This window comes from Balaenoptera physalus (assembly GCF_965194825.1).
Source record: "Balaenoptera physalus genome assembly, chromosome: 13".
In the NCBI taxonomy this organism is placed as follows: Eukaryota; Metazoa; Chordata; class Mammalia; order Artiodactyla; family Balaenopteridae; genus Balaenoptera; species Balaenoptera physalus.
Window position 1 is genome coordinate 65,342,611 of NC_138892.1, and position 22,340 is coordinate 65,364,950.

Below are 22,340 nucleotides of genomic sequence, written 5' to 3' on the forward strand. Positions count from 1 at the left end.
TGGCGGGAAAGGGGTGGGTATCTGGCTAGGACCGAGAAGGCACAGGGCTTTTGGGCAAGTGGAATCTGGGTGGGAGGAGAGAGGTGACTAGTTCAGCGAGGAGCTGGCACTAATGGTACCGGGCGTCTTCCCATAGGAGAGCCCCGCCCCAGAGCCACCCATCCAGCATGGCTACACCTACAACGTCTCCAACCTGGACGTGCGGCAGCTCTCGGCCCCGCCTCCTGAAGCACCCTCCCCACCCCCTTCCCCTTTGGCACCCTCTCCTGCCAGCCCCCCTGCTGAACCCTTGGCTGAACTTCCAGCTGAACCCTCAGCTGAGCCACCAGTCCCCTCGCCTCTGCCACTTGCCTCGTCCCCTGAATCAGCCCGGCCCAAGCCCCGAGCCCGGCCTTCTGAAGAAGGTGAAGATTCCCGGCCCCCTCGCCTCAAGAAGTGGAAGGGGGTGCGCTGGAAGCGTCTCCGGCTGCTGCTGACCATCCAGAAGGGTGGTGTGCGGCAGGAGGATGAGCGGGAAGTGGCAGAGTTTATGGAGCAGCTTGGCACAGCCCTGCGACCTGACAAGGTGCCTCGAGACATGCGGCGCTGCTGCTTCTGTCATGAGGAGGGGGATGGGGCCACGGATGGGCCCGCTCGCCTGCTGAACCTGGACCTGGACTTGTGGGTGCACCTCAACTGTGCCCTGTGGTCCACGGAGGTATATGAGACCCAGGGTGGGGCACTGATGAACGTGGAGGTTGCCCTGCACCGAGGACTGCTCACCAAGTGCTCCCTGTGCCAGCGCACTGGTGCCACCAGCAGCTGCAATCGCATGCGTTGCCCCAACGTCTACCATTTTGCCTGCGCCATCCGCGCCAAGTGCATGTTCTTCAAAGACAAGACCATGCTGTGTCCGATGCATAAGATCAAGGGGCCCTGCGAGCAGGAGCTGAGCTCTTTTGCTGTCTTCCGGCGGGTCTACATTGAGCGAGATGAGGTGAAGCAAATCGCCAGCATCATCCAGCGGGGAGAGCGGCTGCACATGTTCCGTGTGGGGGGCCTTGTGTTCCACGCCATCGGACAGCTGCTCCCCCACCAGATGGCCGACTTCCACAGTGCCACCGCGCTCTATCCCGTGGGCTATGAGGCCACGCGCATCTACTGGAGCCTCCGTACTAACAACCGCCGCTGCTGCTACCGCTGCTCCATCGGCGAGAACAACGGGCGGCCGGAGTTTGTGATCAAAGTCATGGAGCAGGGCCTGGAGGACCTGGTCTTCACTGACGCCTCTCCCCAGGGTGAGCACGGGGCCCTTGAAGTGGTAATACGGAATTGGGCAAGCGTCTCCCAGCGTCCCCTTTACGATGTTGAGAAGAGACCTGCAGGCTCCTCATGGGTGATCTTTCTTCCCCACTTAGGGCAGGCAGAGGTCTCTTGAAGATCTCCAGAGAAAGTGTTTTGACCGCTCAGTCACCTTGAATTCCCTTGTAATTGAGGATATTTTGCTTGTCTGACGACACATGTGTCAGCTCCTTTTCCTAACTCAGTGGATCTAAAGGATACAGTTCTTCTTTTTTTTTTTTTTTAAGCATCTTTATTGGAGTATAATTGCTTTACAATGGTGTGTTAGTTTCTGCTCCACAACAAAGTGAATCAGTTATACATATACATATGTTCCCATATCTCTTCCCTCTTGCATCTAAAAACAGTGGTTAGATGCCACGAAGTAAGTGGCAATGCCTTAACCGTATGCGTGTTGTTAGGTCCGAAGGCCTCTTCCATCCTTGTCAAGGGGAGTGCTAACCTTCTCTCCTTTCATACAACACAAGGATACAGTTCTGAGACTTCGTCTTCCAGCTCACCCAATCTGATTCTAGCCTTGAGTTCCTTATGGTTGCTTTTCCCTGGATAAAATCTTGATCTTAGTTTCAGTGTTACTGATAAAAGTAACAGTAAGAGTTACATTGTAGTGAGCATGTGCTATGTGCCGCAAACTAAGCTGAGTGATTTATATAAGTTATTTAGTTCACACAAAACCCTGCAAGCTGAGTACTATTATTATGCCAAGTTTTACACATAGAGAAACTGAGTAGTGGAGAGATTTAAGTATTTGCCTTAAGGTCCCATGGCCAGTATTAGAACTTGAACCCAAGTCTTCTCAACTCCAAAACATGCCTGTGCTGGGTATCCTGGGCCCTGGGTTCATGTTTCTGTGTCACAAGGCTCTCTGATGCCCCTCCAGGGTGGGAAGCCTCCTGGCTTGTTGAGGGAGACTGAGATTGGGAGGCCAAGAGGGGCTCCTGAAGAAGCACACACCCTCTTGACAGCAAGGTGGGCAGGCTACAGAAAACAAATGTAGCTTCAGATGGAGGTTAGGGCTGAGGTCAGTGAGCAGAAGTTGCCTCTGAGGGCTGCTCTCTTTCCTTGCCTCTTAGCTGTGTGGAATCGCATCATTGAGCCTGTGGCTGCCATGAGAAAAGAGGCTGACATGCTGCGGCTCTTCCCTGAGTACCTGAAAGGCGAGGAGCTCTTTGGGCTGACGGTGCACGCCGTGCTGCGCATAGCTGAATCAGTAAGGAAGGGGCCAGGGGTGGGGCCAGGTGGGCACGGGGAAGGTTGGTTCTGCCCCAGAAGTGCTCAGGCTAAAGTGAGCATGACCTGTGCCCACAGCTGCCTGGAGTGGAAAGCTGTCAAAATTATTTATTCCGCTATGGACGCCACCCCCTGATGGAGCTGCCACTCATGATCAACCCCACTGGTTGTGCTCGATCAGAGCCTAAAATCCTCACACACTACAAACGGTGAGCTTGTGGGGGTTGGTAGGGACCCTCTGGCCAATTACAAGTGTTTGGGGTTACAGATCAGAGTTCCCTTGGAGAGACTGGGGGTTCACTCTAGGCCTCCTGATTAGAGGGTGTGCAGGTATCACTAGGGTATCCCTTTCCTCCCCCAGCCTGCTCAGGTATTCTGGGTTGACCTGCCGTCTAGAGATAGACTTATCTTGGGCACCCGGGGGATGGCCACTGGGGAGGTTCTGGGTAGACAGTGGTGAAGTCATATGAAATGTATAAAGGACCCAGTCACCACCTTCCTTTCCTGTTTTGCTTCTAGGGGGCCTGTGATTCTCCCAAACCTCAGACAGACGCCCCCTGAGTGCTAGGTTCACCTTCCCTTCCCCAGGCTGAGTTGGTGTCAAAAATATATAATTAGGAATATAATAGGAAAAATAATAAAACCTTACATTTGTATAGCACTTTATACTTTTTTTTTCAAAGCGTTTTCACATCCATTATCTCATTTGATCCTCACAACAACCTTATGAGGTAGGTAGGGCAGGTGGTATGATCCCCATTTTACAGCTGAGAAAACTGAGACCCAGAAAGATTAAGTGACTAGACAAAGGTCACAGCTGGGACCAGAGCCTTTTCTCTTGACTTGTGGTCCACTGTTCTTGCTGTGTACCACAGTAGGCTGACCTTGGTCCCTGGGTAGAGGGAGGCAAAATCCACGCTAGGAGGGCTTTCTTGAAGGCCTTCGGTTGCTCCTCAGGCTGTCGTAGAGCGTCAAACTCTACCCCAGCCAGCCCTGGTCCTTGATGCTCTACAACAGTGGTTTTCAAACTGTGTGTGTTCCAGAAAGCCCTGGAATGCATAAACTAAGTAGGCAGAACTTGGCCCTCTCCATGCATAACTCCCCCTTCCCCAAATTGGATTCAACCAGAAGAGTTCCGTTTCCATCTAGTTTATGTATGGGAGTTCCGGTAATGTTTTGTTAAAGAAAAAAACAAAAAGATTTCTGCTGTATAAAAAAGAATCAGTTTGAAAACCACTGCTCTGGGATGGGCAAGAATTTGGCTGGTGCCCTAGGGTGGTGAAAAGGCATCCTCCTAGGCAGCAGTCATTCCCCTGCACTGAGCCACCTGCACAGAGCCCAATGTTACATCAGAGAAGAGGACAGTCTAAAGAAAGGAAAGGATACTACCTTTTGGCTATGAATTCAGAGCCAATTTTAATTAAAATCCAGCCCAATGTGGTAGACATGGCCCCCATTTTCAGAGCTTCCACTATGAGCAGGAAGTAGGACTCAGATATTTGAACAAATCATGAGCTTAAATTCCAGGCCTGGGCTGCTTGGGGAAGACCTCCCAGAGGTCTTGAGCATGGCCGTGAGTCTGGTTTGGCAGGAGGGTGGTAGAAGGTGGGGAGATGGGAGAGCAGGCTCAGTGTAGGGGAATCAGTGCCCCTTCCCTTCCTCCATGCCCCACCCCCCCCATCCTGGGCTTTCTTTGCCACCCAGGCTGTTGGAAGGGTCCCCATAGCTAGTTGCTGCCTCACCAAAGCCAAGACTCAGATGCCTCTACTCCATTCCCAAGGCAGCACATGCCCCTAACTGGAGCGTTGCACATCCCAGGGAGGAAGCGGGTGGCGTGTGCCTGGTCTGGGGGAGAGCTGTCTTGTCATGGACTATATCACCTCCCAGGCCCCACACTCTGAACAGCACCAGCATGTCCAAGGCATATCAGAGCACCTTCACAGGCGAGACCAACACCCCGTACAGCAAGCAGTTTGTGCACTCGAAGTCATCTCAGTACCGGCGGCTCCGCACTGAGTGGAAGAACAATGTATATCTGGCTCGCTCCCGTATCCAGGGCCTGGGGCTCTATGCAGCCAAGGACCTAGAAAAGCACACAATGGTCATTGAGTACATTGGCACCATCATTCGCAATGAGGTGGCCAACCGGCGGGAGAAAATCTATGAGGAGCAGGTATGGGCTGGCAGAGGGGCCATCATGGTGTGTGGTCCACACTTAGCCAAGGGGCAAGGGGCAGGATTGGGGCCAGAGGAGCAGGTGGAAAGCTGTGGGAAGAGGAGGGGAGAGGCAGGAGAACGCAAGAATAAGAAATGAAGATAAGCCCACTGCCCAAGTCCACTCCTTGATCTCGCCACCACCGCTGCCATTCTCTGATATTCTTGCCCCTTCCTCTGCAACCTCTGCCTTTCTAGAATCGAGGCATCTACATGTTTCGAATAAACAACGAACATGTCATTGATGCTACGTTGACCGGAGGCCCTGCCAGGTGAGAGAGGGATGAGTAAGAAGGGATTTAAGAGTCCCTGAGGGTGGCATTCTGGGGGTGGGCCAACAAGGAACCAGAATCATCCAACCCAGTTGCTCGGCGTTTCTGACTTTGTCCCACTGCCTAGGTACATTAACCATTCCTGTGCCCCTAACTGTGTGGCAGAAGTTGTGACATTTGACAAGGAGGACAAAATCATCATCATCTCCAGCCGGCGAATCCCCAAAGGAGAGGAGGTAAGAGGAAGCATCCCTCAGTGAGTGACAAAGCAGCTCCCTCTTCTCTGCCATTTGCCGGAAGTCAAAATCCAAGGCCACTGCCCTCCCCCGCTTCCTCTGGGGGGCTGGCATTGATTCTGCCCTCTTCTCTTTCCAGCTGACATATGACTATCAGTTTGATTTTGAGGACGATCAGCACAAGATCCCCTGCCACTGTGGAGCCTGGAATTGTCGGAAATGGATGAACTAAGAAGCTTTGAGGCTACCAGGCAGGGGAGTCCCCCACCCCAACCTCTTCCCTGAAAGGGATGAGGGGGAAGAGAGGTAGCAGCCAGAGCCAGGACCCAGGGCTGGGGCTGCCGGCTGACCGGAGCCCCTGGAGCAGGAGGCTGGGGCAGAGGGCCCTAGGCCAAGCCCACCCTGGGCACCAGGGATGACCCTCTTCCCCGCCACTGGCCCCCAGGCTGGCATCTCTGCCCCCAGCTCCAGGAGGGGTCAGACAGAAGCAGCCATTGGGCATCTCAGGTTTGAGGGGGATATGGGCTGGGAACTACCCAGAAGCATCTGGGAGGCAGCAGGGAGGGGGGAGGAGGATGTGTGGCCGGGCCTCACAGCCCTGCTGCTCCCACCGACCTCTCTGGCCCAACTCGAGGCTGCAAAGAGACTTGACTAAGCTTGACAATCCCAAAGGCCGGGTCCCACACCTGGCCCTGCCTGCCGGGTCCTGCCCCCACCCTCACCCCCATCCCCTTCCCTCTCAATCTGTCTCTGTCTCCCTCTTCTCCTCTGTGTTTCTGTCTCTCTATGGGTTGTGTTTCCTTGTTTTCCACTCTGACAAATGCAACATGAACGGGAAAGAGGCGCCCCGCTGCCCAGGAGGGCAAGCCAGGCAAGCCGGGCAAGGAGACCCCGCACCCACACCTACCTCATTTAAGTGTTGGATTTTTTGCTGTTTTGAAATGTGAGACCCTCTCCAAGCCCCCTACTGCCCCAACCCTCTCCCCCACCTCACTGCCCTCTTCTGAGTGGGTGGAAGGGGGGTAGGAGGAAGAAGAAAAAACAACAACAAAAAATCCATCTTTGTTTTTAATTACGGGCATGGGATGGTGGTTGAGGCTAATGATGATGAAGATTGGGGATGACTGGCCCCTAGTTGCTCTAGGACTTCCTTCTCCATCTGGACATGGGGGCAGGAGGGGTGTGCTAAACTTAGGACCAGGATATCTCCCTCCGGTTTTCCCAACCCCATCATGAGCCCATTTGCCCTCCAGCCCCTGGATAGGGTGGGTGGGTGGTAGGGTGAGGGCTATCCCTGAGTGGCATGCCCATACCCAGTGAGGCAGGGTGTGGCCCGGAGCTCCCACTTTCCCTCCGTCACCAAACTGCTGCTGGTCTGGTGGGAAGGGGTGGTGATGTGGGGCTGGGGGAGCTTAGTGTCAGCGCGGGGAGGGTGGGGGGTATTTATCTATTTATACATGGGATTGTACATAGTCTTGTGGGGCATGGGGGAGCCGGCTGGAGGTGAGAACCCTCCCCTCTCCCCCCACCCCCGGGGAGAGCAAATGTAAAACTACTAATTTTTGTGCTTTATATATTCTATATAAATATATCTATTTTCTTTTTACAAAACCAGTTTATAAATGGTAGGGGGGCGTGGGGCGGACACATGGAGCTCCCCTTGTGGGGGAGCCCCCTCCATTACCCAACCTACCGCCCTTTTCCTCACCCCCTCCTCCCCACCCCCTGGCTGTGACTGCTGTAAGGGGGGGGTATAGAGGCTGGGCGATTCCCACCCCCTTTTGTATAGTTGGACTATGTTATAACGCACAAAAGTGAGCTGGCCCCAGGGGGAGCCAGAGGGTAATGGGTTCCCCTGCCTCCTCCCTTGTCCTTCCCCTTTCTGCCCAAGCTTGTGCTGCAGTTGAACCTCTTCCTGGGGGTAGGGTTAGGTCAGGGGGTGGGTGAGGCCCCAGACCCCTCTCTGGTAGGGAGCCATGGGGATGAAGATGAAGCTTATATGCAGTTCTCTCCTAGGGGCTGTGGGCAAAGGGCATTTTGTAATTAATATTTTCAAGAATCAAATGTCTGGAGTGTAGGGGTGGGCTTGGTGGTGGTGTATGGGCGGGCCTGCTGGAGGGGGAGCACGGTTGCTGTTGTGATTTTAGGTTTGTTTTTGTTTGTTTTCGAATTTGGGGGGTTGCGGATTGATGGGGGTAGGGAGATTTTTTTTTTTTTTTAAGCTGCTTCCTCAACTGTTTCAAGCTGCAAATGTTTAAGAGAAATAACATCCCCTCACCCCCACAGAAACCACTGTAATTAAATCAGACAGTGGGGAGACTGGGCTGCTGCCCCCAAAGCCATTGGATGTCCCTTTTCCAAGAGCAAAAAAGGTCTAGGCTACAGGGAGGGGGAGATTGGCTCCTTCGAGTCAGGCTCTGGTTGGGGCTTGGGCCCTGGGATTGGGAAAAGGGGATGGGGCAGACTTTGTAAGCATATGCTAGGTATCTGATAGTCCTGTAGAATTTAGTGAAGAAACCTTATACAGTTTTTAATTTTTATATAAACTAACTCAGACCCAAGCTACAAGGTTGGAATTTTGGTTGTTGGTTTTTTTTTTTTTTTTTTTTTTTTTTTTTTAAAGTACCCCGCCTGTATAATTGCATCAGAATTCCCTCTCCCCCGCCCCGCCCTTCCCCGTGCCCCATGTTTGTATTTTGGGTTGGTTTACACTTGCACATATTCAATTTTCAGTTTTTCCCCTTTACAGTCTTCTCCCCTCACCTCCAGGACCCTCCCTCCCCCTTTTTAAAAAATAAATCTCTGACAAGTGTGAATCCCGTGAAGACTTTATTTTGTGTTGTGTGTATCCTGTACAGCAAGGTTGGTCCTTCGTAACAACGGATGAAATGATTCCCTTTTTTAAAGCGCCCTCTCTCCCTCCACCCCCAGCGCCCCCGTCCTTGGCATGTTTTGTATCAGCGATCATTCTGAACTGTACATAATTTATGTTGCAAGAGGCAAAGGGCAAGTTTTGGATTTTGCTTCTTCCAAGTTTGTTTTTAAACGACAAATAAAAAAAGAACATTTTAAATACAAGCGGCTCCGTCCCGTCACCCTCGCCGTCGGTGGGATCCGTGAGGTGCGGGAGGACCGGGGGGAGGGCGGTTTCGGAGGCCAGGCCACGCCGGAAGGGTCAGCTCCCCGCCTTCCGCCCTTGGCTTGCGTCAGTCCTGACGTAGCCGGAAGTGGCGTCGCGGTACCGGATGTGGGGCGGGACCTTCCCTGCCTCCCGCCCCGGGCAAGCTTCCTAAAGCGAACGAACCCAGCCGGCGTCTCTCGCGATGGAGGCGGTGAGGAGCGCGGGAGGGCTGCGGGAGGGCGCTGTGGAGCTTGAGACCCCCGTCAGGGGATGGGGAGGCCGGGGCCGGCGCTGGTGCCCACTAAACGAGAAGCAGGGTGTCTGTCCTATCCCGTGACCCTGCTCCTCCGTTCCTTCGCCGAGTGCATCTCCTAGGACTGGGCCGCGCCCGTGCCTGCCTTCGGTCCGTGGTACTTTTAGCCCGAGCGGGCAATGACTCCTAGCTCCCTCCTTGGAACCTACGCACGCCTTGGCGATGTCGGGCCTCCTTTCCTTTTAGCGCCTCGAGCCCTTCAGAGGTTTGCCTGAGAGAGAAGGGTTGTGAGCCAGCTTTCCTGGGTGAAGCAGGGGGTTCCGAGGGATCCCCGCTTGCAGGTAGCACCTGGTCCCCAGTTGTGTGTGTGATTCATGCAGTCCTTGGCAGGAGGGACGTCTGAAAGACTTTTATACTGCATTGAGGTGTCCAGCGAGGTAACATACCCTTAATGAGACTGAAAAGTGGGGTTTCCCTGAAGGAGGGAATCTTTCAGTGTTAGAGGCCACTGTGTCCCTGATCTAGTTTAGGTCATGCCCTGCTCTGCGATTCTAAGCAGGTGTGTTGGCATAGCTCCTTCTTGGCAGGCAGGCATTGACGGATTGTGGCAGGTCCCTGTCATCCTCCCAGAGTTGCTGCAGGTTGCCTACTTACTACCTGTTTGGACCCATCCTCACTCTCAGGAGCCTTTGTCTAGTACTCTGGAACCCTTCCCATTCACTTCCCTCCATGTATCCTTTGTCAGGCAGAGTAACTCTAACTACCTTGGTTTTTATCATCTGCTACTGTAGTTGTGTGAGGGCTGCAGGTTCACGTTTCTTTGGATCAGTTACATGCCCAGGGTCATTCCCTTACTGTACCCTTTGTTTGCCTGCAGAGAGGTCATGTCCCTAAGGTTATAAAGAAGAAACCAGACCAAAGTGGTAAAATGATTTGCAGCTGGTCACCCAGGCAAGGGAGTAAGTTCTTACAGATTAAGAGAATTTTGAGCAAGAATAAAAGGTCTGATTCCATTAAATTCAAAATAACATTATTTTTTACTTACTTATAAATGTATTATGGTTTACAAAGCATTTTAATATAGGTTTTCTAATTTAGCCCTCACACTTTATGTACTGGATTAGGTTTTTGGAATAGAAATAGTTTTGAAAAGAAAAAAAAAGGGAGTTCCCTGGCGGTCCAGTGGTTGGGACTCAGCCTTTTCACTGCCAGGCCTGGGTTTGATCCCTGGTGGGGGGACTAAGATACCACAGGCCACGCATCTTGGCCAATAAATTAATTAATTAATTGAATAAAATAAAGAAAAAAGAAAACTCCTGCTTTGAAAATGCTTAGCCTAACTGGAGTGGGGGTGAGGGTGAGGGCAAATCAGTGACAGCTGTTATTTAAGGTAGACTGTAATAAATGCTAGCATCAAGATGCAGAAAAAGGACCGTGGCAGCATAGAGGAGGGAGAAATTGCTGTCAGCCCACGAGAGGGCATTGCAGGTTGAGAGAACAGTGAGAGCAAGGGCATAGAAACTGGGGCATGTAGAGATTAATTGGGGTGAGCCAGTGGCTTGATGTTGCTGGAGCTTTGGATTTTGGTCACAGTTGGAGAAATGACTGGAAAATGGAAGAGTAGGCTGGGGTCAGGTTGAAGATATTGCATACCACATTAAGTTTGAACTTTGTTTTGTAATAAGAGGACCCATGGAAGATTCATGAGCAAGGTAGTGAGTGTACTTTAGGAATATTCCTAACGGCTTTCTGTAAATGGATGAAGCTGCTTCAGAAAGTAGTGAGTTCTTGGTTGCTGGAGTTGAAAGTCCCTTCCAAACCTGAGATGCTTGGTGAGAGAACTTGGTGACAGCATGAAAGACAAATTGAAGAGGAAATAGACTTCCTCTTCTCTAAACTGGCAGGGAGACCAGCTTAGAGAATGCTATAGAAGTGGGATGTAAAAGGCTAAGTTAAAGCTGTGAAAGTGGAAAGGAGAGAGATGGCTTTGAGGCATTTCTAACATAGCAGCTTAGCTGAGAGATGTTAAGGACAAGTTTAGGTCATGCCCTGCTCTGTCATTCTAAGCAGACATGTTGGCATAGCTCGTTCTTGGAGGAATCAAGACCACAGTTCTAGGCATCAGGGAAGACAGCAATGCAAAAACAAAGGTGGGACCCACAGTAAGAATAATAGGATTGGAGGGACAGATGCTGTTCTGTTTTGTATTGAAGCATTTGAGGAGTCTCTGTGACATCTGTGGTGGTCCAGCAAACAACTGAAAATGTGGATCAGGAGTTTGGAAGAAATTGTGAGTCTGTGTGTCAGATCTAGGGTGTGTCTCTGAAAATAGTATTTTGCACAAGTCCCCTATGTTATTAAATGTAGAGAGAGTGGACATAATTACCCCACTCCTGTGTGGAGAAGCAGGCAGAAAGATAAAGTCATACTCAGTTGTGTCTGACTCTCTTATGTAGGTATCTGTGTCTCTGTTTAGCTGTGTGTCTCTTTTCTCTCTCTCTAACTTCATCTTAGGTCTCTCTGTTCGCATCAGTGTGTATCATTATCAATTTGAGAGTTAAAAAACAAAACAGTTGAGAGTTATATGCAAACCCCCATGCTAGGTGGTATGAGGGAGTGATACAAAGAAGTATATGATAGTTCCAGGCTTCCAGGAATTTACAGTCTGTTTGGATAGATAATGAACAACATAACTGTAGCACAGTGCAGTAAATAAGTATCATACGCTGGGTACGATAATTTCTACAGAAGTAGCTGTTGCTGTGTCTTTGTATAGATCTGTGTAAGGCTGCTTTGCTGCTAAACAGACCTCTTTCCCACTTAGAAGTGATGAGGCTGTTTTTCCGATAGTTTTGCCAGAATGCCAGGCCGTGCTGATAGCCTCATGCTGCCCGGACAGAAGAGAGGGAGATTATCCCCTGCCTACACCCTGGCCCGTTAGAGGAGGGAAGTTTAGCGCTGTCCTGCCAACTTGACCCTGTTTACCAGCCAACCTCCCAGGTTCAAGCCAAGGCCTTTAACTTCACGTTACTACAGCAGCTGTGGAGGTGAAGTATGACTTTAAGTTAGTTTGGGGATATTACCCAGACAGAGCAAAATAGAGCCAAAACTGTTGATTCCAGCCGACAAAAATTATCACTATCTCTCCTGGGTTCCTAGATAACAATGAAATTTCCAAATGTTCCCACTTGAGGGAGCACAGAGATGGTTCTGAAGGTTTCTCTATATTCAAAGCACTTTCTAATCTCAGACTGTCATGAACAAGGAAGCTTGGAAAACCAGCACCCTCTGGGCTGTAGCAGCCTTTGACTCACAAGGGTGCTGAGAGGACTCGGTTCCCTAGTTTCAGAACATTTATCCTTCTCATCTACCCCTCAGTCATTCAAACTTTGACTCTCTCTGGTAGTCAGCTTCTGGGATCCGCCCCAGATGTGGCCCCCTCTCATGGTAAGGGGTACGTCAGTGACTCAGGTGCCCACAACTACGCTTAGTGACTGTTTGGGGGAAAGCAGTATTGTCTCTCTGGCTTCCATATTTTTATAAAATAGGTCTGTGAGAGTCTTGTGGGGCCAACCTTAAGCTCATATTTTCTAGTCTCAGCTTTTAAGACCTAATGTTTCATTAGGCAAGGTAGTATATAAGGGCATGACCTTTGGAACAGCACAGGTCTGTATTCAAATCCCCGTTCCACCCTTTGCCAGCCATGCGACCTCGGGCAGGTTGCTTAATATTTCTTGAACCTAAGTTTCCTAATCTGTGAAAATAAGGCTAATAATAGTATTCACCTCAGGGTTATTATAAAGATTAAATGAGATAGTATTTCTGAAGGACAAGGAAACCATTCGTTAACCAGCCCTTTCCCTAATGTTGCTAGGCTCAAAATGGATGGAGCCTAAGATAGGCTGAATCTTTGTTCCTCTGTCTCTCCAGGTCACTTCTTCAGATAACTACTCAGCTCTGGAAAATGAGCAACCTCAAGGTAAGTTTACTGAAGAAAGGAAACTGGTATGAAAAACCAGTTTCATACCAGTAGCCCGATCCTGATTTGTCTTTTGTCAAAAGCAGTGCTTTTGAATTTCTCCCGGAGTCTTCCCTGGGAAGATCAAAGCTGGGCCAGATAATGTGCCAAACCACATAAATCAGGAACAATGATTTGGCAAGATCACCTAGGAATAAATCTTGGGCAGGGTGAGGATGATTAATATCTTCAGTTGTCAAACCACTTGAGAGAAACTTTTGAGGTACAGGGAAAACTTCCATAGGCAACTCTGGGCTGGCTAACCATGGTTTAGAAGTCCCCGGTAGGGACTTCCCTGGTGGTCCAGTGATTAAGACTCTGTGCTTCCAATGCAGGGGGTGCAGGTTCCATCCCTGGTTGGGAAACTAAGGTCCCACATGCCGTGTGGCCAAAAAAGAAAGAAAGAAAGAAAGAATAGTGAATGAATAAATGAGTTGATACTGCAAAAAAAAAAAAAAAGTCCCTGGTATGTTCTGAGTAGCCCAGAAACAAAGCCACGAGGATTTTATCGTACAGCGATCTCACTAAAACCACTGAGTATACACAAGAAATTATAGAAAGGACTTGAAACCCTTAGAACTAATCTAGAAATAGAGGCACTAAACCCTAAAATTCAGGGCACAGGAGAAGGCAATTCCAGCACCTGCCCAAATACTTGGTTAGAATGGAATGGTCCAACCCTAGGTCATCTAGAAAGAAGCAAAATTTATAGGCATCTCTGGTAAAGAATTTTGCCCAGGAACACTCCTAGTCTTCCTAGGACATGTTTGTGGCATTAGGAGTACACACTTTCTCAGAGGATTGAAATATGGGATGAGATCCTAGAACATATTATTAAAGGTCCGTGAGTTCTCCACAAGAATTTTTTAAATGTTCTGTTTTCATGTTGTTGGTATCCAAAAAAGTTAATATAGTCATATTTTGAATTACCTAGATGATTCTTCATAATTGAGTACTGCCCCATGATATCAGTGCTTATTTTGTGTTTCTGAGTGCTTTCGCATTAGCACCAACTGAGGCAGGGGTAAGAAACTCAAATTGTCTCCATGGATCAAGCAGTGACATGAGCTGCGTATGACTACAATAACCTGTAGATCTCGTTGCATCTAAAAGGAGGCAGCAACTATCCAGGTCTGGTCAATTGCTACTATTCGGGAATTCACAACCTACTTTTGTCAGATCTTCTGATTATGAAAAGAAACCGAGAGTTTGGATTTTTATGTAAATCTCCAGATTTTTTTAATTGGGCAACTGATTTTAAAATTATTTTAAAAATCCTGGGAAAACCAAGTCAAATATGTTTGTAGTCCTGTAGCCTGGAATGATAGTATTTAACTGTCAGTGTAGCATGTCTTAAACTGGTGTCAAAAGACATGTTCTTGGGAATCTGTGAGTTTTCACATTTGAAGAACAATGGTGGCCTTCCAGTTAAAGATGGTGGATTGAATACATGCATCTACTTTCTCTCCTTCACAAAAAGCCACTAAAACCATGAAGGAATTTTTTTAAAAAGGTACAAAACCACCAGAATAGGGAGAACAAGAGAGGAGATAATAGCAATGAATTTTTGGAAGCTGGAACGCAGACAGAAGTGTGGTAAGTGACTTAGCAGACCTGAGAAAACTGAATTATAAACTAGCAGTGAGGAAAGCCCAAAAGCATTGAAGGTCTAAGAAGCAGTCAGATCCCAAGACTCCCTACCCCACTGAGTGCAGCTGGGAAAATCCCATCCCAACTTTGGCAGAGACTGGAGGTATGGAAAGGGGCGCCGGCCCAGTTGAAGGCAGAGGTACTGTGCTGAAAACAGGAGCATGAAGTGAACTATACTGGATGCTGAGACCCCAGCCCTTTTCCCCCATTCGGTTTTCAGAGTGCTAATAGAAAAGACTTCATCCTCCAAGCACAAAATTGCATGAATAATCCTTCTCTTCAGAATCCCATTGAGGGGAAAGCCCTAAAAATGTAAGTATTGAGTGTTCCCCATCTAAATGGTTCACCATCAACAAGGTTCATTTACAGACATAAAGCTTCTAATCAGCTTTAAAGACTCCACTCTTAAAATATGGTTTGAATCCTCTTTTAAACCAAGGATTACCAGACATCTAAAGAAAGCCTGTAACATGAACAAAGTGATCCAAACTGCCCCCCACAAATGGAAAAAAACCAAACAAACAGGAAAAAAAGCAACAGAGGGGAAAAGTCAATGCATAGAGAAGAGAACTTTAAAAATTAACATTAATGGACTTCCCTGGTGGCACAGTGATTAAGAATCCGCCTGCCAGTGCAGGGGACACGGGTTTGATCCCTGGTCCGGGAAGATCCCACATGCCGCGGAGCAGATAAGCCCGTGCGCCACAACTACTGAGCCTGTGCTCTAGAGCCTGTGAGTCACAACTACTGAGCCAGCGCGCCGCAACTAGTGAAGCCCACGTGCCTAGAGCCCATGCTTCGCAACAAGAGAAGCCACTACAATGAGAAGCCCGCGCACCGCAATGAAGAGTAGCCCTTGCTCACCACGACTAGAGAAAGCCCGCGCGCAGCAACAAAGACCCAATGCAGCCAAAAATAAATAAATAAATTTATTAAAAATAAAATTTAAAAATATTAATGCATACTCAGATAAAGAATATTTCTACCATGAAACAAGTATAGGAAGTAATTTTTTTAAGAAAAGCAGTTTTCAGAAAACAAAAAAGGAGCTCTTGGAAATTAAAAATATAATAGCAAAAATTTTAAACTAAGTAGGAGGTGTGGAAAATCAAGTTGAAGAAATCTCTCATAAAGTAGAATTAAAAATCAAAGAAGTGGACTCACAGACATAGAAAACAAACTTATGGTTACCAAAGGAGAAACGAGGGGGATAAATTAGGAGTATGGGATTAACAGATATAAACTACTATATATAAAATAGATAAACAACAGAGTCCTACTGTATAGCACAAGGAACTGTATTCAATATCTTGTAATAAACTATAATGGAAAAGAAAAAAAAATCAGAAGAGGAAAGTAGGAGAGAAAAGATACAGTAGTTAGTACCTCCTTATCCTCGGGGGATACATTCTAAGACTCCCAGTGGATGCCTGAAACCGCAGATACTATGAAACCCTGTATATATTATGGTTTTTTCCTATACATACATACATACCTATGAAAGTTTAATTTACAAATTAGGCACAGTAAGAGGTTAACAACAGTAACTAATAATAAAATAGAACAGTTATAACATATATTAAGAGTTATGTGAATGGGGTTGGTCGGTCTGTCTGCCTCTAAATATCTTATTGTACAAATTTAATGCCTTTTCCATCTTGACTAAGCCCTTATCACACACTGACCCCATAACTTTTGCAGTTGGAGGTGCAACAGCAAAACTAGCATGAATTCCTTTTTCATTCTTCACAGTTTCACAGAAGATTCATTCTTTTTTTTTTTTAATCAGTGAATTGTGTTTATGCTGATTCTTTTTTTTTTTTAATTTAACATTTTATCTTTATTTATTTTTGGCTGCGTTGGGTCTTCGTTGCTGCATGCAGGCTTTCTCTAGTTGCGGTGAGCGGGGGCTACTCTTCATTGCAGTATGTGGGCTTCTCATTGCGGTGGCTTGTCTTGGTGCTGAGCACAGGCTCTAGGTGTGCGGGCTTCATTGCAGGCTTCAGCCCATTGCGGTGCATGAGCTCAGTAGTTGTGGCTCACGGGCTCTAGAGCGCAGGCTCAGTAGTTGTGGCACACAGGCTTAGTTGCTCCGTGGCATGCGGGGTCTTCCCAGACCAGGGATTGAACCCATGTCCCGGCCTTGGCAGGCGGATTCTTAACCACTGCGCCACCAGGGGCGTCCAGAGGTTCATTCTTATCATAGATCTCAGCATATGATTTTTTTTCTTTCCCTTATTAAATCAAGAACTTTCACCTTTTCACTTATAGGAAGCACTTTGGGGCTTCAGTTTTACATATCCAAATTGCCAGCCTCACTATTCTTGTGCTCTGTGGCCATTATTAAGTAAAATAAGGGTTACTTGAACACAAACACTGTGATACAGTGACAGTCAATCTGATAACTGAGAGGGCTACTAAGTGACTAACGGGCGGGATATGCTGGACAAAGGGACGATTGACGCCCAGGGCTGGAACTGAGCTTAATGGCAAGAGATTTCATCATGTTTCTCAGAATGCCGTGCAATTTAAAACTTATGAATTGTTTATTTCTGGAATTTTCCATTTAATATTCAGACTAGGGTTGACCACGAGTAACTGAGACCGTGGAATCTGAAACCTTGTATATGGGGGGGACTACTGTATTTTAAAAACAACAACAACAACAAAAACAAACCTTAAAGGGTCAGTTTTGGAAGTCCAATATCTAACTAATAGGAGTTACAGAAAGAGAAAAATGACAACACAGAGGGAAGGAAACAATCAAGGAAGTAGTTCAAGAACATTTCCTGGAACTGAAGAACATTAGTTTTCATGTTGAAAGGACTCATTGAATATTCAGCACAATGGGTGAAATTGTCCCACCCAAAGCACAATCATCATGAGATTTCAGAACACTGGGAACAAAGAGAAGATCCTGAGTTTCCAAAGAGAAAAAAACAAGTCACATACAAAGAATCAGAATTGCCTGGGACTCCGGACTCTCAACAACACCAGAAGCTGGAAGGCGATGAAGCAGTGCCTTCAATATTCTGCAGGAAAATAAATTCCAACCTAGAATTCTATATCCAGCCAAATTATAATTCAAAGATGAGGGTAAAATAAAGATATCTGCAGGCTACAAGGTCTCAAAAAATTTACTTCCCATGCACCCTTTCTCAGGAAGCTACTGGAAGATGTGCTCCACCAAAACAAGGGAGTAATCAAAAAAGATGAAAACATGGGATACAGGACACAGGAGTGCCAATACAGGACAGACGTGAAAGGGCTCCCCTGGATGGTGATGAAGGAAGATCTAAGGATGACAGCAGTGCACACCAGGCATACCAGCCCAGATCTGAGCAGGTCAGAAGGCTCCAGAGAGACTTCTTTGGGTAGTTTAAATTGTTAGACTGTCTCATGCTTCTGAACTTCTTGAAAGGAGATTTAAACAATTGGTAAAGAGTTTGGGGATTGAATTAGTTATAAGTACTATGCATAGAGAACTAAGCAAACAAAAAGACAAGACAATTATTAACTCCAAGGAAAACAAAAAGTTGTGAAAGAAAAAAAAATCAGACTTTACTACTTGACTTAGCTCTGAATAATGAATATTTAGTCAAAATTATTTAAATACTGATGTAACCAACCTTACAGTTTAACTTCTGGGAGAACGGAGTGATGGGAGGTGCATGTTTATAATGGGGTCCTGGTAGGAAAGAGAATTGAAAATTCTCATCTTCCTTGCATGATAATAGATAATGCCTCTCATCTTCCTTGCATGATAATAGTTAATGCCTAAAAGTGAACAAAAAATGTAGCAATATAAGCATGTTATTTATAGACATAGAAATAAGTACCAAAATACTCAGCTAAAAGAGGTCTCATCTCTGGGGAGGGGTAGTACAGGGAGGTGGGTGCTAGGGACTGCAGTTTTTCTTAACAATATTTGTAGAACTGTTTGACTCTTTAAACTGTGTACCTGTATAACTTTGGTAAAAAATTAAAAACAAACAACTGGCGTAGGATTTAAGAGCGTGAACTTTGGAATCAGGTAGATCCATGTTTGAGTCTTTCTTGTTACTAATGGTATGACCTTGAGCAGGTTGTTTTTTTGTTTTTTTTGGGTTTTTTTCGCTGCTTTCCACCTGTTTTCTCAGCTGAAAAATGAGGGCAATATTTATTTGCCTTGCAGATTAAATGGTGTAATATTTTTAAGTACACATAGCATACTATGTAGCACATTTGGGCTATTATTTTGGGGCTTGCTTCTCCAGTTGAGAGCAAGCAGTTAAAATCAGGGGAATGGAAAGGTAAACCCAGCCAGGGTCTCTCATTTGTCTAGAGTAGGTGGGATGATTTCTGAATCACAGGGTCATCCCAAGATGGACTCTCAGGTTGTTTTGGGCCAGGTTGATTGAGCACTGGGCTTGAACTTAGTGTTGTTCTGAAATGGCCCAACTTGGACCATGACTTTCTCATCTGTGGGTCTTAGAAGAATTTTAAGAAGTTTACTTGGATTTTAAGAAGCTTAATTACATCTTAATTGAGAAAAGAGAACAAGTGAAAATGTGCTAAATATATGAAAAGGACAATGAGTTAAAGATGAGAAAAAAAGCTTTTAGACTAGAATAGGTTAGTGAAAGTATTACAGACTTTCTGTTTTAGTCAGCCATCTTTTGGCTAAGGAGCCAATAGATATAGTTCTACCTGGGGGTGGGGTTGGATGAAATGGTTTCTAAGGGGTTTATCCAGGTTTTGTGGGAACAATAGGAACAAAACAGAATAGGGGGCCTTATAAAATCATGCTGTAAATATTTGAGCAACTACAACACTTTTATTTTCTGCCTCTTTTGATTGTGAGTTGTTGCATTGGAAGGAAGCTACTAACTATCCCACCCTATGCAGAGACTCCAGAATCCAACAATAGCGTGTATACTTCCTTCATGAAGTCTCATCGCTGCTATGACCTGATTCCCACAAGCTCAAAATTGGTTGTATTTGATACTTCCCTTCAGGTAGGTGAAATCCTCTTTTCCCTTCCCCCTTCCTTGGAGCCTCTGGTTCAATACCTCTCATCCTACCTCATCCCAAGGGTAATACCCTTGTCCTTCTATGGGGTTAGGCTCGTGTTTTCCCAGCATACCCAATTCCTATTCTTTTAAAGTCCTGCCCCCTGCAAATTTTCCTTTGTGACTGTTACTCTTTCACTACAGGTGAAGAAAGCTTTCTTTGCTTTGGTGACTAATGGTGTCCGAGCTGCCCCTTTGTGGGATAGTAAGAAGCAAAGTTTTGTGGGTAAGCAGAAGTTGTTGGAACACAGTTTTACTGGCATCTTGTGCTGGGCAGGGAGAGAAGCTTTGAGCAGTGCTGAGGGCTCTTATCTTGGCCTCTAGGCATGCTGACCATCACTGATTTCATCAATATTCTGCACCGCTACTATAAATCAGCCCTGGTAAGGAGCCTTAGCTCAATGACCAAAACCACTTTCCCTGCCCAGAGTCCCTCATTCTCATTTCCTTTCTTCCAAACAAACTACAGGGGGTTAATGAAGCAGGGAGATCAAGTCTCAAGTTCTGTTGCTTCTGCTTTCAGGTACAGATCTATGAGCTGGAAGAACACAAGATAGAAACTTGGAGAGGTATGTAGAGAACTGGGGGTTGTAAAAGGATAAAGGGATGGAAAGTTTCCTGGGAAACAGTTTTTCATGGTGGTATTTTGTGAACCTCCCTTTTCCCTTCAGAGGTGTACCTACAGGATTCCTTTAAACCACTTGTCTGCATTTCTCCTAACGCCAGGTGAGTTCCAGCTAACCATTTGTCCAGAGGGGAAAGAGCCTTGCCATTATCATAGCTAAGGCCCTAGATACACAAAGATCCAAGGGCAGAAGAGAGGCAAGACACTCCTCTCTCTCTGTCACACACACACACACACACACACACACACACACACACACACACGCACGCACACACACACACACACGCGCGCGCGCACCCACACACACACACACACACACACATTTAGGTCTAGTCTGAACACTGCTCCTCTCCCCCAACCACCTTTTTATAAACAAACTCTAAGGAGCTATTTAACCACCCTCAGGCCCAGCACTGTGGAACTTATCATTATCCCCTACCTTCCCACAGCTTGTTTGATGCTGTCTCTTCATTAATTCGAAACAAGATCCACAGGCTGCCAGTTATTGACCCGGAATCAGGCAACACCTTGTACATCCTCACCCACAAGCGCATCCTCAAATTCCTCAAGTTGTTTGTAAGTGCTCCTCAGCCCAGTTTTTACTTCTTACATACTTGTCGGAGGGGTATCCAAAGGTGGTTTGAGGGGCCTTGAAAAAAATCAAGATGATGGTAATTTCCTCAGATCACTGAGTTCCCCAAGCCAGCGTTCATGTCTAAGTCTCTGGAAGTACTACAGATTGGCACCTATGCTAACATTGCTATGGTCCGCACTACTACCCCCGTCTACGTGGCTCTGGGCATCTTTGTACAGCACCGAGTCTCAGCCCTGCCAGTGGTGGATGAGAAAGGTGAGAGATTGGGCAAAAGGAGAGGGAGGGCTCCAGGGAAGCCAGGGAGGCTGTGGGAAAATCTGCTGTCCCCTCAGCTCAGCCCGGAGGGTGATTCTATAGGCAGGGGGAGCCTTGGATACCAGATCCTCCTTGCTGAGCTGCCTCTGTCCCCCTAGGGCGTGTGGTGGACATCTACTCCAAGTTTGATGTTATCGTGAGTGATTGTGGAGGTGCTGGGAGGCAGGGAGAGGGGTGGGGTGTTGGATGTGGAGAGGGAGAAGAAGAGAGTCTCTTCTGGGACCTGAGGGTTTTAGAAGCTTCCAAGCTTTCAAATCCTACTTGAAAAGGAATTGAATGAGCTGGGTGTGGCTTGTGGGCGTGGCTGACAGCTACCCTAAATCACTCTGGTGAGGTTGGGTGGGCTCGGAGTTTGCGGGCTGGCTCCCTTGCTTCCCTGCATGAATGTTTCTCTCTCTCCCCAGAATCTGGCAGCAGAAAAGACCTACAACAACCTAGATGTGTCAGTGACCAAAGCCCTGCAACATCGATCACATTACTTTGAGGGTGTCCTCAAGTGCTACCTGCATGAGACTCTGGAAACCATCATCAACAGGCTGGTAGAAGCAGAGGTAGGGGAGCCAGCAACCCAAAAGGTGCTGGGGGTAGCAGCTTTGGTTTGGCATGGAGGGTAGGGGCTGAGGGCTCACCTTAACTGAGGCTGGCACTAAACATCCCTTTCTCCCTTATTGCTCTGTGCAGGTTCACCGACTTGTAGTGGTGGATGAGAATGATGTGGTCAAGGGAATTGTATCACTGTCTGACATCTTGCAGGCCCTGGTGCTCACAGGCGGAGAGAAGCCCTGAGCCGGGGGAAGGGGTCATGCAGCACCAGGGGTTATGCCCCACTCACTGCCTGCCCAAAGCTCTGGGAACCAGAGACGAGAACTTTAGAGAATTGTGACTCTGTTCCCTGCCCGGGAGCCCCCTACCCTTCTACATGGGAGTGAGGGAAGGTGTGGGGTGGGGAGGAGAATGGATTTGTAGCTGTCCTTATCCTCACCCTTGAGGAAAACTTTCCGCCTAGTCCCTGTCCGCTTAGACATAGCCCCCCTTCTGTGCTCCTCAGGCCAATTCTGATCTCTGAGAGATCCCCAGACCTCACCCAGCCTTTGCCTCTATCTCTGCCCCTGACTCCACCCTAAGATAATGGACACAACAAGACTCTTCATAAAGATATTTTTATTCATCCTGTTTCCTGCTGTATGGAGGAGGCTGAGTCCATTTAATGGCATTTCTTCCCATAATGGGAGTGGGGAGGATCATGGGGAGGAGGGCCTTTGGGTTCCTGTGCTGTATGCATGTGAAGGGAGATGAGACGTAGGTGGAGGGGGAGGGCAGAGTGGTTAGCTGAGGTTATTGCTTTTTGTGGCAAACCTAATTAAAATGACAGGAGCCTCTTCATGGTATTTCAGTGTTTGATTTTTGTAGCTGATAGAC

The 22,340-nt window shown here is 47.4% G+C and overlaps 2 protein-coding genes across 16 annotated transcripts in view; both read left to right on the forward strand.

The window, feature by feature from the left end:
• The window catches only part of KMT2D (lysine methyltransferase 2D), a 41,893-nt gene extending 33,522 nt beyond the window's left edge, over positions 1-8,371 (forward strand). For 10 of the 11 annotated variants that reach the window (XM_082421265.1, XM_082421271.1, XM_082421269.1 and 7 more), the window contains 7 exons: positions 137-1,277; positions 2,415-2,551; positions 2,650-2,780; positions 4,459-4,744; positions 4,984-5,057; positions 5,185-5,293; positions 5,433-8,371. In XM_082421265.1, coding sequence (XP_082277391.1) covers positions 137-1,277; positions 2,415-2,551; positions 2,650-2,780; positions 4,459-4,744; positions 4,984-5,057; positions 5,185-5,293; positions 5,433-5,525 — 1,971 coding nt within the window. In that variant the 3' untranslated portion in view covers positions 5,526-8,371. The other variant, XM_082421267.1, reaches the window with a different exon arrangement.
• Positions 8,372-8,496: 125 nt separating this feature from the next.
• PRKAG1 (protein kinase AMP-activated non-catalytic subunit gamma 1) lies at positions 8,497-22,309 on the forward strand. Of its 5 annotated transcripts, none has more exons than XM_082421462.1 (13): positions 8,530-8,625; positions 12,598-12,646; positions 17,498-17,680; positions 19,223-19,332; positions 19,531-19,612; positions 19,711-19,769; positions 19,910-19,955; positions 20,058-20,112; positions 20,461-20,587; positions 20,696-20,861; positions 21,020-21,057; positions 21,326-21,472; positions 21,603-22,309. In XM_082421462.1, exons 4-13 carry the CDS (start codon positions 19,261-19,263, stop codon positions 21,705-21,707), a joined length of 897 nt encoding a protein of 298 aa, XP_082277588.1. In that variant the 5' UTR covers positions 8,530-8,625; positions 12,598-12,646; positions 17,498-17,680; positions 19,223-19,260; the 3' UTR covers positions 21,708-22,309. The 5 variants fall into 5 exon arrangements, 4 of the variants coding, with proteins under 4 accessions (XP_082277587.1, XP_082277588.1, XP_082277589.1 ...); XM_082421463.1 differs by lacking the exon at positions 17,498-17,680 and adding an exon at positions 14,556-14,647 and having other exon boundaries at positions 8,542-8,625; XM_082421460.1 differs by lacking the exon at positions 17,498-17,680 and adding an exon at positions 10,881-10,957 and having other exon boundaries at positions 8,574-8,625.
• Positions 22,310-22,340: the final 31 nt, after the last annotated feature.

Excerpts from the sequence above, each read along its gene's own strand:
- PRKAG1 (XM_082421460.1), top strand. The coding sequence starts at position 10,931 with ATGTGGATCAGGAGTTTGGAAGAAATT. Across the intron at positions 10,958-12,597 it reads TCAGGAGTTTGGAAGAAATT|GTCACTTCTTCAGATAACTA; the intron begins GTGAGTCTGTGT and ends CTGTCTCTCCAG. Across the intron at positions 20,862-21,019 it reads GCCAGTGGTGGATGAGAAAG|GGCGTGTGGTGGACATCTAC; the intron begins GTGAGAGATTGG and ends CTGTCCCCCTAG.